General features: G+C 36.9%; 2 protein-coding genes across 2 annotated transcripts; both read right to left on the bottom strand.

Moving 5' to 3' along the window:
* Positions 1 to 1982: 1982 nt before the first annotated feature.
* On the bottom strand, positions 1983 to 3872 carry LOC110789119 (uncharacterized). Its single transcript, XM_021993773.2, has 2 exons — positions 3399 to 3872; positions 1983 to 3206 (listed from the first exon to the last, which is right to left on the bottom strand). The coding sequence occupies exons 1-2, from the start codon at positions 3870 to 3872 to the stop codon at positions 1983 to 1985; spliced, it is 1698 nt and encodes a 565-aa protein (XP_021849465.2).
* A 4749-nt stretch (positions 3873 to 8621) lies between these two features.
* Positions 8622 to 15276, bottom strand: LOC110789124 (protein argonaute 4B). The gene is made up of 24 exons (XM_021993778.2): positions 15073 to 15276; positions 14587 to 14632; positions 13568 to 13829; positions 13277 to 13482; positions 12944 to 13168; positions 12724 to 12860; positions 12522 to 12619; positions 12343 to 12440; positions 12077 to 12245; positions 11854 to 11970; positions 11655 to 11762; positions 11401 to 11463; positions 11213 to 11326; positions 10961 to 11126; positions 10768 to 10880; positions 10522 to 10659; positions 10279 to 10409; positions 10130 to 10195; positions 9973 to 10036; positions 9782 to 9893; positions 9628 to 9701; positions 9357 to 9451; positions 9239 to 9270; positions 8622 to 9157 (listed from the first exon to the last, which is right to left on the bottom strand). The coding sequence occupies exons 3-24, from the start codon at positions 13823 to 13825 to the stop codon at positions 8982 to 8984; spliced, it is 2760 nt and encodes a 919-aa protein (XP_021849470.1). The 5' UTR covers positions 13826 to 13829; positions 14587 to 14632; positions 15073 to 15276; the 3' UTR covers positions 8622 to 8981.
* Positions 15277 to 19982: the final 4706 nt, after the last annotated feature.

Raw genomic sequence — 19982 nt, 5'->3', positions numbered from 1 at the left:
GTTGAACTCTGAAACCGAGAAACACCTCTGGACATAATAAGGATGAAAACTCTTACCTTATGTTCAAGAGCAAGCATCGAGCGACAAAGGAATTAGGAAATGCACACTTGTCCCTAAGGACAAGTGGGAGACTGAAGGAAATAATGCCCTTGGTCCAAGTATGCATTCTATGTTAAGTCTAATAAATGCGGTTCAGTATTAATTAACAAGTTAATAATTCAGTGAGATCAAGTGAGCTGAATGCCTAGCTAGAGGCCGCTTCAGTTCAAGTGGAATTAATGATATTAATCCACAGCTTACTCTTGACTGAACCCGTAGGGTCACACAAATAGTACGTAAACGGATCAAGTATTTAATGGCATTAAATACTCTATATATGGATATTCGGAATCGACAGATCTTGGTTTCAGTGGGAGCTGAGATCGTCACAGGCAAGAAATGAATACTCCGGAAACGATGATATTACCGGAAACGGAAATATGGATCGTATCGGAAATATAAATATTATCCAAGTCGTAGATGTTGCCGGAAACGGAAACATGGTACGTATCGGAAAATATTATCGGAAATGGAAATATTACCAGAATCGGAAATATTGCCGGAAACGGAAATATTGTCAGAATCGGAAATGTTACCGGAATCGGAAAATAATTCCGGAAACGGAAATATTAAATATTTTTTCGAAGCGGAAATTAATTCCGGAATCGGAAATGTTAAATATTGTTCGTATCGGAAATGAATTCCGGAATCGGAAATTTAATCGGAAGCGTATGGTACGAATAAGCATCGGACAAGGCCTGCCGGACGAGGGCCCAGCACGAAGCCAGGCCATCGCCCAGCAAGCCAAGCGCGCCACACAAACAGCCACGCCAGGCCCAGCGCAAGGCCAGGCCCAGCAGGCCGTGGCAGCGCGCGCAGCGCGCGCGGGAGCTGCGTGGGCTTGCAGCTCGCGCAGGCCTCGCTGCGTGGGCTGCTGCTCGTGCGCACGCATGGGCGGCCCATCGTGGCTGCCGTGTGTGCGTGTGTAAGTGTTTGTGTTCGTGCACGTTTCCTAAAACGTGCAGAGTTCGGTTAATGATTAAATTCCTAATTCTATTTGATAAATTAATTAAATTAGAGTTCTTGTAGGATTCTAGGTTTAATTAATTTGTATCTGAATAGGATTCCAATTCCCTTTCCATAACCCTATAAATATGTGGCCTGGGTTCACAATTTATAACGAGTTTTCAAAGTATTCAAAGTGAGTTTTTGAGAGAAAAATTCAGCCACACATCTTGCTCAAAAGTGCCGAAAATTCTAGTACCTTAAGGGCGATTCTAGTTGGTCAATCTTAAGGCGGATCCGGACGTGCTGTGGACTATCTATGGAGGGACGACACTTGGAGTCCTAAAGACTTGTTCTTGTTCGGTTCGGGCGCAGCTAGGGAGGGCACGCAACAAAGAGTATGCATCTAAATTATGCTATATGATTATGTGTAAATAATATGTAATCCTGGGTTAATGGTTGTTTCCGCATGATTTATGTAATATCATATGTATCATAACCTAACACATTCAGCTCACTTGATCTCACTGAATTATTAACTTGCATAATTAATTAATACTGAACCGCATTTGTTAGACTTAGCATTTGAATGCATACTTGGACCAAGGGCATTATTTCCTTCAGTAATTCCTCGACGAATCTAACAAGAGCTCACAACACTATATTTTATCTTACATATAAATCACCAACAGTCAAATTAGAATATGTGTTTTTTTTTTTTTTTTGACATGAGCTTAAGGAAAACTAAGGACAACTAGAAAAACACGGAAAATTAGTAAAAGATAAAAGAGAGGTATAGAAGCCGATGTCGCCAGGTCATGTGTGTGTTGAACTCGATCTCTATCTACCTTGTTGATAACACCAGTTAAAGCTTTCCCCAATTGTCCTGATTTCAGCCAGCGTCCAAATGAGTTGAATGTTCGTAGTACCATCCGACCTTAGAAATTTAACCAGTCGCTGGGAGTTTGAGAGAATTGTGATTCTTCTAAAACCCGCCTGAGACGCCCATCGTAAGCCGAGAAGACAAGCCATAACCTCTGTGTGAAGAGCAGATTCCGCAGCTCTAGCTTGAGCCCACCAAGAATTCTATCACTCGGAGTGTATTGGTTATCAAGAAACCAACCCATACCTGCATTCCTAGTATTCTTGTGCCATAACCCATCAATCACAATTGTGGTTATAGGACCTTGATCTTCACTTCCAGCTAAAATAACCTTGTAGAAACCCGGTGGGAAAACTGAATTTACCTTCGGAGGATGCAGAAACCTTAGGAAAGGCACACGATGCTGTTGAAGAATTCCATGCTGATCCAAGCCAGTCTTAATGAAGGAATTAACAACTGAAACGCAAGCAGATTCATTCCTGAAAACGCAGTTATTCCTTGCTAGCCACAAACCCCAAAGAGTACTAATAAAGTAAATAACTCTTGGGCTATTCTTGTCATCCTGACGTTGAAATAGTCGGATGTAAAACAAAAACCATTCCATGAAAGACATGGTTTCGTTGATTTCTGAATGGATAACTAAAGATCCATTCCTCCAAACATCTTGAGCAACACCACAAAACCTGAAAATATGTTGAATGTCTTCTTCCCCTGTATCACAAAAATCACACATCATAGAGAGATGAATTCCTATGTGCCCAATATTAACCTTTGTAGCGATACCATTATTGAGAAATTTCCACAGGAACAATTTCCATTTAGGAAGAATGTTCATAGACCATAAGATTTTGAATATTCCATTTCCTGCATCAACGCGTAGATCATTTACATCTTCTGTTGCAAGCATAGCGTAGGCTATTTTAACTGTCAGAATCCCTGATTTGTTGAATTTCCAGTAAAGGAAATCCTCAGCTCCATTAGATGGAAGTTCCAAGGCAACTATCCTTCGAGCATAGGAGAACTCAAAACATGATCTAATCTCCCTATGATTCCAACCTGTACCTGACGGAAGGATGAAATGATGAACCTTCCAATCCTTCGCTTGCCTCAAAGTTACCGTAGAGCTGAAAACGGGCGTATCACCATTCACCCATTTATCTCTACCCGCCACAATTTTCCTACCATTACCAACTTTCCAATTGGAACCTCGGAGGATATGGTTGCTAGCTCTTCCAATTGCACGCATACCCCCAAGATAAACCACGACCAACCATAGAAGCTAAAACTCCAGTCCTGAGAGGCTTTAAAAACATTTTATCAACAACGTTGGACAAAATAGAGTTGGGGTTGTTATTTAATCTCCACACAAGCTTCATAAGTAAAGCTTTATTTAGATAAGAAGCACTCCTAATTCCCAAACCCCCAAGCCCTCGAGGTAAATGCAGGATATCCTTATTAACCCAATGCATACCTCTGCTTGAATTACCTGCCCAAAAAACCTCGTAATAATTGAATCCAATTTTGAAGAAATTGACTGAGGAACCTCCATGCAGCTAAAAACATGAGAAGTCATAGCTATTAGAACAGAATTAATCAGGACTAATTTCTGGCTTTGAGATAGGCAACAAGAATTCCAAGCTGAAATTTTCCCTGCGACCTTGTCCACTAGAAATTGGAAATTAGTATGTTTTTTCCCCGTCAAATCAATTGGAACTCCTAGATGAGTTCCAAAACTCTGGACCAGATCCATTCTCAAAATCTCTTTGAATTGTTGTTTCTCAGCTGAGGGGGTATTGGGACTAATTTTGAAGAGAGATTTTTGCAGATTAATTTGTTGCCCAGAAATCCCACAAAATTGATGGAGAATCTTAGCAACTGCAGAACAACTATCCTTAGTAGCAGCGAAGAATAACAGAGCGTCATCCGCAAAGAAAAGATGAGTCATTTGCGGAGTTCCCCTAGAGATGTTAATACCTTTAAACTACTTTAAATCGTTTCCTAATTGAAGCATTCGAGACAAGATGTCCATGCAAAAGAGAAACAGGAAGGGTGATAAGGGATCACCTTGACGAATTCCGCATTTAGGTTTAAACTAGTCTGAAGTATGACCATTGATTAAAACTTTGTAAGAAATTGTAGAAATACACTGATAGATCAGTTGAATCCAATGTTGTGGAAAACCATACGCCCTTAGAATACGGACAAGAAAGTCCCAGTGCACCCTATCATAGGCCTTGCTCATATCCATTTTTAAAGAAGCAAGATATCTCCCATCTCTGCGCTGGCCGTTAATTTTTTCGATAACCTCATGACTGAGAAGAATATTGTCCGTCATGAATCTACCAAAAATAAAAGCATGCTGAGAAGGAGAAATAATTCTAGGAAGAACCATTATCAGCCTCGTTACCAAACATTTTGAAGCACACTTATACACCGTATTACACAAACTTATTGGCCTTAGATGCCCAGTATCCTCCAGAATATTCCTATTTGGGATCATAACCAATAAGGAATGATTCCATTCTTTAAGGAGGTGACCGGTAGTTAAGAAACTATGAACAGCTTCGCAAACCGAAAACCCTACCGTAACCCAATGCTTTTTGAAAAAACCAGCAGTGAAACCATCCGGTCCTGGCAATTTCGAGTCACGCAAAGAAAACATCACATCCTTGATTTCCTTATCAGAAAAGGGGTGTTCCAACATCGAGATCTGCGCAGCTGAAATCCGAGGCAAATCTAACTCCCTAATCACCATCTCAATTTCATCATTTTGCGGAAGAACACTTCCACTTTTGAAAACACTCTTAAGGGAATCCACAACTAGGCCCTGAACTTGTTGTTGACCCTCAATCCATATTCCACTTTGATCTTTAAGAGTTAAAATTTCATTTTTTTTTTTGCCTGACCTTAACTCTTGAATAAAGCAGCGAAGTTGGTAAATCCCCTTCAGCCACCCAACGTTCCTTCATTATTTGCTTCCAAAAAATTACCTTGATCGATGCCTCGGAGAATGCATTGTCAACTCTTTCAATAAATTCCCCTCCTTGATGTACATTCTCCACAGAAGTACCAATATAAGAAAGTTTATCAGTCATCTCCCTCCAATTAACACCCCAAGATTTTTTATTCCTAAGATACCATGACTTAATTTTGAGTCGAAGGGTAACTAGCTTTCGAGACAGTAAAAACATGGGCGAACCTTGAATATTAACTCTCCAAACTTCATCTACTAGCTTACACACTTTCGCAAATTGAAGACACCAATTTTCAATTTGATATGGTCTTGTCTTTTTTAGACAAACAACATCGTTATCAAAAACGATAGCGGAGTGGTCTGAGGCAACAAGGGGTTGGTTGGATTACTATCTGGAAAAGTAACAAACCAATCATTCGTCATATAACCTCTATCTAGGCGTTCCATAATAAGATGGTTCACCTCTCTTTTATTACTCCACGTAAATCTAGGTCCTGAAAAAGGAATTTCAAGGAGGTTACTTTCTAAGAGAAATTGATTAAATAAATCCCAACCTTCAATTAAATTTATCCCCCCTAATTTATCCTCAAAATGTTCAACCTGATTTATATCACCTAGATTTAAGGTTTTAGGATAAAAGGATTGAATTTGCAACAATTGATCCCAAACTCTCTTCCTATCATCAATGAGAGGTGCTCCATAAAGAAAAACTACATACGACGTATTTCCATTAACTTGGACAATTTTACAAAGTACATAATTAGGGGAGCTTACAATACAAGAGATATCCAAGCTGCTCCACCCCAAAACTAGCAAACCCCCACTACTTCCTACAGCATCTACCCCATTACAAAAGGTTGGTTTTGTACAACTAAACATACTAACAGCATTAGAAACAGACATCTTAGTCTCACACAAAAACAAAAGCATTGGCGAATGAACCCGCAAAAGCCATAAAACATACTGCAATTTAGGGGAGTCTATGGCATTTAATCCCCTATTGTTCCAGCTTATAACTTTCATAGAGATGAAGAAGGCAATGCCTTCGCTTGATTAACTGAAGAGGAGTGATCAGATGATGAAATGAAGTGTTGAACAGAAGCTTCTGATCTGCTACCAATAAAGATAGCACCTGAATATGGCTCAAATCAGACACATATTTTGATTGTAAAACCTGCTTATCATGATGCCTTGTCCATCGATTGAACCCACCTTTGAGTTCCAGTTTTTTAAGCCTAAGCTTCCGTCGCTTAAGAAACCAATCAGTCTCACAGTAAACACGATGAGATGGTAATTCCTTAACTGAACTACCTCTTTCGCTTTCATAACCTTTTGGCCTTGAACGTTTCTTCGGCCAGCTAGCCTCGAACTTTTAAGCCAAACTTGCAGTTGGAGACAGACCTGTAGACTTAGTTCCAGTAGGTGTTGGAGGATCCTTTAAACTGCTGACATTAACCACCTGCTTATCCATCACAACAGAACTAAACAACACAGGGGAAGCCTTAGGAATCATCAAAGGAGGTGGAATTATTACATTAACACTTCGAAGGACTAAACTTTCAGAAAACATTCGAGGTTGATAAGTAGAAACTTGAAGAGGTGGAGAGTCAATGAAGCTTCTTTGCGGACTAGGAATATCAGAAAAGGCACCTTCAGAGAATACTTGAGGTTTGCCTTCTACAACCCTTTGATCCAGTGCATTTAACCTCTGCGAAATATGCTGAATATTCTAAGGATGTAGCACTTCTTCCTGAACATTCAGATTTACATCAGCTGGCATTGCTGAACTTATCACAGCAGTAGCAGCAATTCCAGAATTAGGAGATGGATCGTTCATTGCAGCATTTGCTGAACTAATTACCACATTAAAATCATCGGATACAACTGGAAGTGACTGAGAATTTCCTACAACCGGTGCAGAACAGAACAAAGAGGATTGAATATGCTTATGAACAGGTTGTCTCGAAGACCCACCCACTTCATATGTTGCATTATCTCTTCCAAAACGAAAGGTGAAACCATGTTGAACTGTTGCTGCAGGCTCTTCAAACATTGAAGCATATACTCTAAATGTGCCTCTTCTGCTTGCATTCGAGAAATCTGAAAGAGGAATTGGTTCCAGATAATTTCGAACTTGAAAAGTAACATATGGCTCATCCTGCATTCGAACTGAACCACTGAAGGTTCTACCCCTATTGTGAATCATCTGAGGGTCAAAGAAACCATTCTGCCTAGGGGGGATCTATCACCTTGATTACCAGAACCATCAGTACCCTCCTCTTCATCAGCAAAATTATTTGAAGTAGGGTGATAAGACGTATCTGACCCACCTGGGGACCCATTTGGTGAGTGATTATTATTGTTATTACCTCCCCCACTTCCCCCATTTCCTCCATTGTTCCCATCACCCCCTAACTCATCATCCCCATCATTCCCAGCATCCCCATTAAACTGGTTAGGGTCAAAGTCATCAATCCAGCGGTAATTTAACAAATTAAGCTTAGTATTTCAATGAGAAAACCGATCCGAGATGCCTTGAATTAAGTTTGAATACAAGGGTTGGTGTATAGAACCATGCATAATATGAGACCCAGTGGCCTCTAACCTATCAAAGAAATCTACAATTCTTCTACTAGCAGCATAGTCAGTTAACAAACAATTGCTAGTATAATGGCCCACCCCTCCACATTTTTACAGAATTTAAAAATCCCTTCATAACGAAAATTAACCCACATAGCTTGATCAGAAGAAAGAGGTAAGAAACAACCTGGAATAAGAGGTTGAGAAAGATCGATTACAAACAAAGCTCGAATTTCCGGTTCCGGGGGAACATTCTCATTGCCACCATCAATCTCCTCTATTAATACTCCAACATGTCGAAGCGCTTGTACTCCCCACTGAATATCAAGAAAATGAAGGGGTAGACCATGCACCCTAACCCACGACTTAGCTTTATCAAAATTCAACAAGTGTGGAACAACTTCATCATACCCTCTCCGAAAAGAAATCAAAGAGCCATCCATAACTGATGATGCCTCCAACTACACTGGTGACCTCTAGGAGGCATATTTTAAGGTAGAAATTTTAGGGTTTGAAAAAAAAAAAAAAAAACAAAGATTTTTGAAAGAAGACAGAGGAGAATATAGAGTATAATAAGCAGAACAAGAAGTTTGGGATTAGTGGAGATTAAAAAACGAGAGCAAGAACCTCCAAGAAAAAAAATAGCTTAATTAAAAAAAACTTAGTGGGCATGAAATGCCATGAATTAACCAGGTGCCTAAAGAAAATTAACCCACTTGCCAAAGGAATTAACAAGAATCTAACATTGATTGGGAAAGATTTGAAGGGATTAGGAAGAAATTTCTGGAACAATAACCCGAACCCGAACCCTAACCCTAGACTCACAACAAATTCACGTGTGTGCTTTTGATTAATTTGAAATCAAAATTGATTGCAATCTGTTTGATTAATAAGTTTAATAACCAAATAGAATATGTAAATAGTGTTAAAAATCCAAACTATTGCGAGTATTAAAAATCAGAGTAAGTATGAAACAGTCGTGCAACCTAAAACCCCCTTGCAAACTACGGTTAATTCTAGGAATAATAACCCAAAAGGCGCAAGGAAATTAGGATCATGTTAGAATCCACGTGATGACAGAAGGAACAAGTTAAACAAAACAATTGGAGTATCCGAAAAACAAATGGCTAGTGCAAGAAATGATCAACAGACTGGTAGATAAATAGTTGGCACACTAAACCAACAACAGGCAAACTGACTTAGTTTAAAGAAAAATAACATGTAGTATAGGCTACAGCAACCCAGCGGAAGTTGAGCTAGTCTAAAATCACCCAGAAAAGAGGCAATACCAGCAAAAGGGATTCAAACAACTCCGCTGGGGTAACACAAACCTACACATGCATACTACTACTGAGTACTGTCTGGAGCTACCATTTATACAAAAGCAGCATATCATGTCATACCAGTGTCAAATCACTTTTAACAAACCAGAGTGCAAAAGCTACTGCTTATCCTAAATATTTACAAGGATAGAAAACCAAGAGGAGGGCTGGCAGCTTCTCAGCAGAAGAACATGGAGCTTGCAACACCTTCCTGAAGCCTGGGTAGCTGAGGAACAGGGACAGAACCAGCCGAAGTCACCCCACCATGGCTTGAAGAAGTCTCTGAAGTATCTTCAAACTTCATCCACTGTGACATTTGAGTGGCAGCTAAGTGGGCATAGCAAACTGGGGCAACTGCACACCCAACATAATTTTCATCAACTTAATTCTAATATGGCCTTTAAAATACATTAGCAAAATTATTTCTAGACATACCTACTGATATTGCAGTGGTGCTCCTTTGGTACCTGTACAATACCCCCACCCATGTTGATGTTAGTTTAAACAAAACATCAGAGAGCTGTAACAAATTTCTTAGGCACAATCAACTTACACATATGAGAGGGAATGAACAAGCTCCTGCAAATCGTCAGGAGAAAAACCCACCTCGTCCAGCAGGACGTGATAGTGGGTAGGCCTGGTTGTACCCTACAAAGCAATCACACTTTATGGTTAACCCACTTATTCATAGTGCAAACCACAATACAATATCTCTGGCCACATCAGAATGAAATACTACTAGCTATAAAGTATAAACTGATGCCTCATACAAAACAACAACACCCCAATCTGAAAACTATTGACAAGGTACGGTAGGTGCTTACAATCATTCCCGCATGTGCACAGAGGTAAAAGTCATAGGTTCTTGGATGGCAAACGTTGTTATCTATAATAGTCCCTGCACAACACAAAACAACAAAATTACATACACGCACAACTACAAGCAAACACTACTTTCCCAACAAATATTTTGTATACCTGGAGGAACATTCTCAGGAGCATTATTCTGGAAAAATTTGGTGTGATGATTCTTCTGAGCCACAATCACAACAAACTTTGGGTTCCATTTCTCGTCCAGGAATTTGCACGACTGTCAAGTTTCGTAACAGTTGAGTTGCTAAGAAAAATTATCAAAGGATAATGATAAAACTTAATTGTTATGGGCAAACCTCAATGATTTTGTCCAGCTCAATGTTCAATACTTGGTTGAATTGGGACTCACTAACTCCGTCCCTATATAAAGAGATATGGAGCACATTAAAAACCTCAAAACCAGAAAATAAATTAAGAAATAACTCAAATAAACCAAGTCAAAGAAACCCATACCTAAATATAATTATATGTTCGGGCTTTCTTTTCCCAGAACTGACATAAAAATCAAGCAGAGCCTCCCTGAAGACAAAAGAACATATATTTCATAACTGCCTTGCTTGAGATAGAAATCACACAAAATGAGACCACTTTCCCAATATTACCTCATTATTCCATCATCTTCAGTGTCAGACACAGGTTTGAACAAGTTGTCAATCATTTCAACCTTTGGAGACTGTGTTCTTACTGATGCCCTATATCGTGAAATCAACGGCCACTGTCTGGAGCTAACAACCTGTACAACAAATGGCAACATTTATTAATGCAAATAGCGAGTTATAATAACCTTAAATTTGTGTGTGTGTGTCTGTATCTGGGGGGGAGGGGGGGTGAAGCAGTGGAGTTACAGCAGCAATGGATGGCACATCAGAATGCCCTGGTGATCCATGTGATACATCCATCCCAAGAATTATCGTGGGAACTTTGGAAACAAGCGGTATTGATGGTGTATGCTCAACAGCCAACATGGAGTTCAGCCCACCAAGCTGCAAAAAGGAATTAACAAGAATGAGAAGCCACCCACAAAAGAATTAAGACCTTTCAGAATATAGAAACATGTATCACATCTACTTCATGTTTGTTGAGCATCACACCTTGGCATTTATCTTCAAAAGCAAATTTGTAAGATACTGATCATTAACTCTAATAGGAGCCATGCATTGTGTAACAATTCCAAAATCTGCCAAACACTTCTTCTTCCAAGGACCTACAAATTGAGAAAATATTATAGCAACGCATTTCAGCTGACATTAGAAAATCTAAATACGGAGTAAAACAAGATATTACCATAAACTTCACAGTTCTTTCTCTCCGGAAGAAGGCATAGCAGGAATTTAGGAGCCCCAGGAAGTTTTGATTGCACATCCTCAAACATTTTCTCCACTCGTACAAGTGGTGGTGCACGTCTGTTTTGTGGGCTCTCCTCAAAGACATCAAATGGTGCCTCAATACCCTAAAGATCATTTAAAGGTGACTAGGTGAGCACAAAAAGACTACTCCCTTCTATCAACTGAAATAAACTGGATTAACTCTACTTACAATGCCTTTCATCCCAGCACATTTTTGAAGATCCCTAACAAGGCTTCTGGTATCACATCGAGCAGAGAAGTTCACAACTGCCCAGCGCTCTATCTTAGTAGGCTCTACAAGTTGCTGCACAAGCACAAGATATTTGAGAGAAGAATTGCAAAAGGCATACTCAAGTTTAACTGATGTGCGAAGCAGACCTTGTTGTTGAAATTCCACCGCCCATTACGAGGGAAAAAATCGTCTCCATTTCCACATTTCAACTGAACCAAGTAAAAGAAATATTATTAGAAATCCTTCACTGGTCGGCAACAAGAAGAACGCAAAATGACAGTAGTACTGGATGGTGACAAATAGGAATAACAGAGATGAAATGCAACTATAAAATCAACTCAGGAATAACAGAGATGGAGACTAAAAGAATTAACAGAAATGAAATGCAACTAAAAATCACCTTGGGAGCAGGAAGAACACGGCCATTAATCTGGGTGAAAGCACTACTGATTGAAATGCCACAAGATTTGAGCATAGGTTCAGCATCATAATTACTGACCTTCAGAGCCTGCACCAACGAAGAAGTAAAGTTTAGAGACAATCAAAATACCTTTGTACAACATGCTCAAAACATAGCAACTAAGCATAAAGGCACCTACATGAGAGAGCACACTCATTCTCTCCTGGGGCTTTTGCCTAGATTTCTCCACCAATGATGCCCGCTGAAGCCCAGATAAAGATTTAGTGTACCGCTGAAGTGACACCAAAGAACAAAGCTGCAAAACAATGATACAAAGGAGAAGTATTGCAGGTTACAAAAGTGCGCTTAAAACGTCAAAAAATGCAGCAGAAAGTAGCAAGTAATTTAAACTCCAAACTCACCTCCAATGGAAAGAAAGTCGGTCGTTTAGGCTTTCCAACGTTGATGCATGGCAAGTCAGCAGAGTAGCGCAGCTCTACATTGCGGTTGTTGACAAAGTAATCATAAACTGTAACTTCCACAGCTTCAGGTTCACCATTTTCATCTCTGTTACGTTGCTTCAATGAAAATCTGAAAAAAAAAGTAGAAAGCAGAAGACTCCATTCAATTACTTCATAAAGGTACAGTGAATGCACAGAAGATTAATAGGTAAAACAAATAAACATACGTTTGCTCTCTGCACGGCTTCTCACTCAAACCGGTTATCTTGAATTCCTGGTTTGAAGTAGTAGTCTTAATCCTCAAATTCTTCAGCATTCTTTTTGCCTATATAGGAGCAAAAATGTCAGAATGTTTCACACTGTACCAAACAATTGAAACTGCTCTTAGTGCAGAAACTAATGTTACCTTGTTCCAGTCAATGGAGTAAGGATCTCTAACATTCTGATTAGCAATCAAGAAATCCACCACTGGTCCAGGTTGCACAATCATAGTAGTGGAAACATCTATAAAATATCCAAACATAATAAGTACATAAATGAAATAAAGCATGTATTCATGATAAAGTTATGATAAAGCACGTATTCAAGAATTCGACCAAAGTACAAACCTATGTTAAGAGACAAGCCAGACTGTGTTCCCCTAAAGCTGGAATGAAATCCCCGGCAACCCAAGACACCGCCGCCAACATCAGCAAAGTTTTTTGGATCATTATGGAAGAAGGACTGCCGAACGAGCAAACAGCCCCTGCAAGAACAAGAACACCGTCAGAGAAAAATAAATGATGATGCAAGTGAATAAGCATCCTGAAGCAAGCAGTGAATCCTTACTGTTTAGCAGCATGCTGCCTCAAGATTATATCAAGAACCCTAAGGGCTTCCATACTGTTCTCATTTTCCTGACCACGAATCACATTTGTAATGGCCTGCATCGGGATCTTGGCAGCAAAGCTGAGTTCAACTTTGAAGGTTTTAGACTGGAACGGGCGCCGTACTCTCTTCCGGTCACTTTCATTAGGACTTGCACGTCCCTCAGGACTAGCATTACCATTATTCCTTCAGAAAAAAGATACAAATGTTATGAACACAAATAGACATAACCTTAAAAAAGTCACCAGCTGCTTCATAAAAGAAACAAATTATGAAAAATCATCATCCTTTTACCTAGCTGAAGTGACTTCCTCCAGAAGAACAGTAAATTCCAGCTTGTTACCAGGGAGTGGCCCAACAGTGAACAAACTCTTTTCACCATCATAGGCGAAATGTTTGCCAGCCAACTCAGTGTCATATGTATCTTGCACCCTGTCAAGAACTTTTCTTCCTACGCCCTTTCCCTCAACAGGGCGACCATCTTCATACATGAGGTTGACCTGTATGTTATTCAGCAGCATTAGCAATATTTGGAATTGAAATGGAATTTACTGAAGTAGAACCAAAGGGGAGACAAAAACATACACTGTAGTGGTAGAAATGGCCATCTACATTAGTGACATTCACTTTGAAGTGATTACTCAGCAGCTGAACCTTCTGCCCTTTGGTCCCACTGCCACGTCTAGCCATAGGGACACGCTTCTTCTTTGGTGGATCTGGTTCTGCCTTAATTGGTACAACATCAGGAGGAATTTCAGTTGGAGGGGGTGGAGGCGGAGGCAAAGCTTCTGCTGATCCATTCCTGTTGCCGTTTCCATTCTCAGTTTCCTCATGCGAATCCATAACGCTACAACACAAACCAAAACCACATGTCAGCAAAACTAGCAATGAAAATCAGAGGCAGAGGTATATACAGAGCTGATAATCAGTAGACTGCCATGACAAACTACACAAAACATGAAAATCAGCATGTGCAGATACCTAAATACACACTTACAGTCACCTTCTTCTTTAAGGAACATTTATTGAAATTTTAAACCCCAATAACTTGGAACAAACTGAATTGAAAGGAGTTATTTAAAAAAAAGGTCCATGCATGCCTCATAATCACCAGAACATCTCGACTAAGCATGCACAAGAATACACTCCACATATTCTGTAAGCAGATAAATTATGTCGCAACACATGTGACACAGATAACCAAAAAGACCCATTCTGAAAACTTCATAAATTCAGAGAATCGATTCAGAAAACTTAATCAGTTCAGCAAATCAGAAAGAATTTACAAAGGAGGTACAAACTAACCATCACAGAAAACAAAAAAGTACCCAATCTGAACACAGCCAAGAACAAAAATTCACCACAGCATAAAATTTAGAATTACTATTAAAAAAACCATAAAATTAACATGCAAGTAATTTCACATCCACCTTCAAAAATTCCTCGAAATCTAAACCACAATACACAATCAGAATACCATAAAACAGACAAGAAACAAAAGAAAATCAACATGTAGATAATTAACATATAATTTAGTCAACCTACAACTCAAATTCCAAACATGCAAAGACAAATTATGAGCAATTATTGTCAAAGAACATTACCAAAAAAACTTAGGGTTGCTTTCGAAACCTGCTCTACCTTCAACTCCTGTCAAAATGCAAACATATAAACCATTAGTTTTATTTCTGGATTAGCAAAAAAAGCAGAAAACTTGAACAAACAAAAACCCGATAAAATCTTTCAGAAAAATATTAATTTACCAAGATAAAACATTGCTCTAAACAAATCAAAATCGGCTAAAAAAAAAAACTAACCCATCAAAAAACCAAAATTTCGAACTGCATTGCACAAAATCAAAACCAAAAACCCCTAAAGAATCAAACCAAAAACCCTAAAAGTCAACCAAAAAAAACCCAACAAAATTCAACAAATCCCTAAAAATTAAAAGCAATATTTACCAAATCAAATCAAACAAAACCCTTAAAAATCATGTAACAGGAAGTTTGAAAGACCGAATTTGGCCAAAAAAAAAGAAGAAAACAAACCAAGAACAGAGAACTGACACTAGGGTTTTTTTAAGTACTTACACAAAACAAGAGAGAGGAGAGAGAAAGAGTGAGTGTGAGTGCTGACCGAAGGAAGAACAAAGAACCCTAAGCAGAACAACACAACTATAAAAAGGGGTGATCTCACATCTCCCTAGTTACCACTATTCCCGGTTTCCGGTTTTTTTTTTCTGTGTCACCAAAATCTTAATTATTCTTTTTTTTATGTAAAATAATAAGTAAAAAGAAATCTTTTTATTTGGTAAACGTTATCTGCTTTAACGGAAGAATATGTGATCTTCCAAAATATTTACCATATTAAGCCGTTGGGTATCCAAAATTACCATTTTTCCCTTTTTAAAGTTACAACACCACACGAAAAAGCGGGTTAGTATTAAACGAGCTGTTTAATTAGTCGAACGCACCATGATATGATATGATACATTTAGTTTAATTGGTCCTGTTAGTTTGGAGATTTTCAATACGAAAATGACGTAGCTCAACCCGTTTTAAAAATAATCAAAATTTTAATTCAGTTGAGAATAAATCTTTGGAACGAGGTCGTCTTTCTTTAATATTCCGTAAGGCATGACAACACGAATAAGAAAAAAGCGGACTTATGTCAATTATTTTCAATTCATCTCCTATTTAAGGGAACAAATTATTTACATTAACTTTTCTGTATCCCTTGAAAATACCTATTTTATCCCTTGTAAATTACCTATACTACCTTGTTAATTCCTACTATGTATATAGTATAATATTGAGTAGTATAAAATTGCAACAGTTATATAAAAATGTCACGCGCGCATAATGCGGACTAGTATATGTTCAAGTCAACACGACGCATATTCTAATCGGACTAGTTTATGTTACTACAGCACCACATATCACGTTCAACTAACCGATTGAGTTAATATTAGGCAAATTTGTCAAAAAGTACCTTGTTTTTGCCTCAATTTGTGAGCTAGTACCTTATATTTTTTATTTTGTCAAATAGTACCTTGAATTAAAAAATTATTTAAAAAATAGGACCTTACTCCAACATTCCGGGCAAAATTAACCTTTTCCGGCCAATTTTTCAATTTTCCCTCCAAACTATTGTGCGTGTGCAACAAACAAGCCACAAACTCACGCGCCTTTGCTTTCCTCTTATAAGAACAGCAACAACAACACCTAGACAACACTTTAAGATCTACAACATTTTATTTTGGAGGGAAGCAGCAGGTTTATTGGGGGAAAACCAATTGAATTGAGCCAACAAACGGAATGGATGTCAGTTTTTGGACCACATTAAAGGACGAAGATGACAGCAGCAATTGGAATCAATGACAGCAACCAGAAAGATAAAAGTGATAAATGGTGTGGTTGAGTTTTTAATGTTGACTGAAAATGGTGGTTGAGGATTCAGTGTTGGAGCAGAGAATGGAGTAAATGAGAAGATGAAATGGCGTTGGATGTTTAAATGTGGTTTGATGTTAAAAGCGTGTGTGCACGCGTTAATTTCCCTCCCAAAATGAGCCAACAAACGGAATGGATGGCCGGAAAAGGTTAATTTTGCTCGGAATGTTGGAGTAAGGTCCCATTTTTAAAACAATTTTTTAATTCAAGGTACTATTTGACAAAATTAGAAATATAAGGTACTAGCTCACAAACTGAGTAAAAAACAAGGTACTTTTTGACAATTTTGCCTTAATATTAAGAACTTAGATTCTCCGACTCGCTTATTTTCTACGGGAACACGAAAATAACTCGATATAACATGTTAGAATTTAGGCCCGTTTGGTAGCCGGTAATAAATAGTGGAAATGAGAATAAAATTAAACTAGTTTTTGGGCCCGTTCGACGAACGGGCTGGTTATATGTTGGTCGGGTAATGGAATTTAGAAGTTATATTGTTATTAAGTAGGTGTTAGAAGGTGTTTAAACCAAATGACAATAATTAAAACTTTAACATATGAAGTCTTGCCTTTTTATTCATTACTTTTTTCTGCTTATGTTCATCTTCTCTGAAAAAACAGATCCACTTTAAATCACTTATTACCACCAATAACATATCATTTGTACAAAGACCAAACAAATTTGCAACTATTACAGTTTACGACTATACTCATGTTATCAAATTAAGGGAAAGACTTAACAAAGTCTAACTATTGAACTATACTGACAAAACTTTTCTTATATGAGAACTAAAACTAATTGTAAGTTGCCCTAACAACAAAAATATACAAATAAAACCCACCTAAAAGTTTCAAAATGTCGATGACGATTTACCCACCTTTAATCATTTGCATGGAAACCATACATTATAAGATTATCCTTCTCTGCAAAATGAATTGCAACTAATTAAGCAAGAAAAATAAACAACATACTTCCAATGTGCTTAAGAAAAATCAAGAACAACGTGCTTAGAGAGAGATAGGGGGGGGGGGGGGGGAGGTGGTATTACAGCTTGAATTGCATGCATGAAAATAAACAATAGAAATGTTGAATTAAAGCAAAAGTCTATTAGTGAGGTTAAATTTTGAATTAATAATACAGGAGAAGGGGAGAAGATTTGGGGATTGAATTAAATTGACATTGAAAATAATTAAGCTTGGAGAGTTAATAGGAAGGTGAAGAATGAGGAAGATGAAGTAGGGGAAGGTAGTTTAGGCATAATCAAGTTGAGTATCGATCCTAATTTTTGGTAATCCCTCCGTCCCGTTTTTGTAGTCCTGATGCTATTTTAAGTGTCCCAAAATTATAATCATGTTTCTATTCCTGGCCATTAAGTTTTCCACTTTCCCATGTACTATATTAATTAAAAATGCACTGAATACCCAACACAACTTCTCCATGTACTATATTCCTTTATCCATGTATTATATTTCACTTTCTCATACAAATCAATTATCAATGTACTATATCCTAAATTTTCGTGTACTATATTACACTTTTCTTAAAACTCGTGTTTTTAGTCAAATAATACTATAAATATTGGATGGATGCAGTACAATTCTAGTAAATTAAAGAGATGGAGATTAGTAGTATACTACGTAATAAATAATGACAATAAAGTAGAATAATGAATGACCATTATTTTTTTTATAACAAAAAGTAAATAGAAAGATTAATAAGATTGAGACACGTGTCATCAAAATAGTATTGCTTATGTGTTATTAAAATGGTGATGTTTAGTCAAATAATACTATAAATATTGGATGGATGCAGTACAATTATAGTAAATTAAAGAGACGGAGATTAGTAGTATACTACGTAATAACTAATGACAATAAAGTAGAATAATGAATGACCATTATTTTTTTTATAACAAAAAGTAAATAGAAAGATTAATAAGATTGAGACACGTGTCATCAAAATAGTATTGCTTATGTGTCATTGAAATGGTGATGGTTATGCTTTTTAAATACTAGGTATTGATGTTATTTGGCAAGAAAATAACATCATGATGTCCATGGTAACGAGATTTCGTCTCAAATTTGGTGCGTTTCTTCATACACTAGTTTAGGGCCCGTGCAACGCACGGCTACTACTAAAATTTATTATTTTAATAGTAACTAAAAGACTTGTGATATTAGAAAAACATGAAAGTAAAAAGGATATATGAAAAAGTATAAATTCAAAATTGTGTAAAAAAATATTCAAATGAACTAAATTTGCATATTACTATACAAAGTTAAAAATTATAGTCGTTTACTTGTATGTAGAACGATCTACTAACGTTAACCAAACCCGAATGACTCAAGACTAATTTTCGAAAAGACCCGATCATAACCGAGTTAGTCAAATACAACATATTTTAAATTGAGTAAAATCTTGATAAATAAACTTATATGTTAGTCTACTTACCATGTATTATTATTTTAATTAACATTCTTACTTACCAGTTACCATGTATTATATTACTCCCTCTGTCCCTTAATACTCGCACCGTTTTGACTTTTTGCACTATTCACATAATTCACTTTGACCTTATTTTATTTATAGTATATGAAAACAAATGTTAGTATATAATATATTGTTGGCTTCATCTTAATATATATTTTCAAAAAATTAATATTTTTATATGTTTATATAATATATAGTTAAAGATATTGGTGGTCAAAGTTGTGCATTGATAAGCGTGTCCATTCAAAACGGTGCGAGTATTAAGGGACGGAGGGAGTATTAATAGTAGACTAACATTAGAAGTTCATTAATCAATATTTTTTATATTTTTTATCAGATTAAAAAGTTATAATAATACATAAATAAAATTATATCATAAAGGAAAAAATAATATTGATTTAGCTTTCCTCCAACAATATATTATGCAGTACATATCTATGGTAGTTAAAATATATTTTTATCTTAGTTTCCTAAAAAACGTAATGTAATTTATTTATTTTAAAGTAAAAAAATAAAAAATATTTTGGCGGGAAAAAATCGCACCAGGAAATGATACGTGTCATTCCTGGTGTCTCTTTTAGTATATATACTAGTATAGGGCCCGTGCAACGCACGACTACTACTAAAACAATTTATTATTTAATAGTAACTAAAAGACTTGTGATATTAGAAAAATATGAAAGTAAAAATGATATATGAAAAGTATAAATTTAAAGTTGTGTAAAAAAAATATTCAAATTAACTAAATTTGCATATTACTATACAAAGTTAAAAATTATAGTCGTTTACTTGTATTTAGAACGATCTAACATCGTTAACCAAACCCGAATCACTCAAGACTAATTTTCGAAAAGACCCGAGCATAACCGAGTTAGTCAAATACAACATATTTGGAATTGAGTAAAATCTTGATAAATAAACTTATATGTTAGTCTACTTACCATGTATTATTATATTAATTAACATTCTTACTTATCAGTTACCATGTATTATATTATTAATAGTAGACTAACATTAGAAGTTCATTTATCAATATTTTTTTTATATTTCTTATCAGATTA

Source organism: Spinacia oleracea, chromosome 4 (genome assembly GCF_020520425.1).
Source record: "Spinacia oleracea cultivar Varoflay chromosome 4, BTI_SOV_V1, whole genome shotgun sequence".
Taxonomy (NCBI): Eukaryota; Viridiplantae; Streptophyta; class Magnoliopsida; order Caryophyllales; family Amaranthaceae; genus Spinacia; species Spinacia oleracea.
Note: the sequence above shows the minus strand (reverse complement) of the source record. Positions and strands in the feature narration are given on the sequence as shown.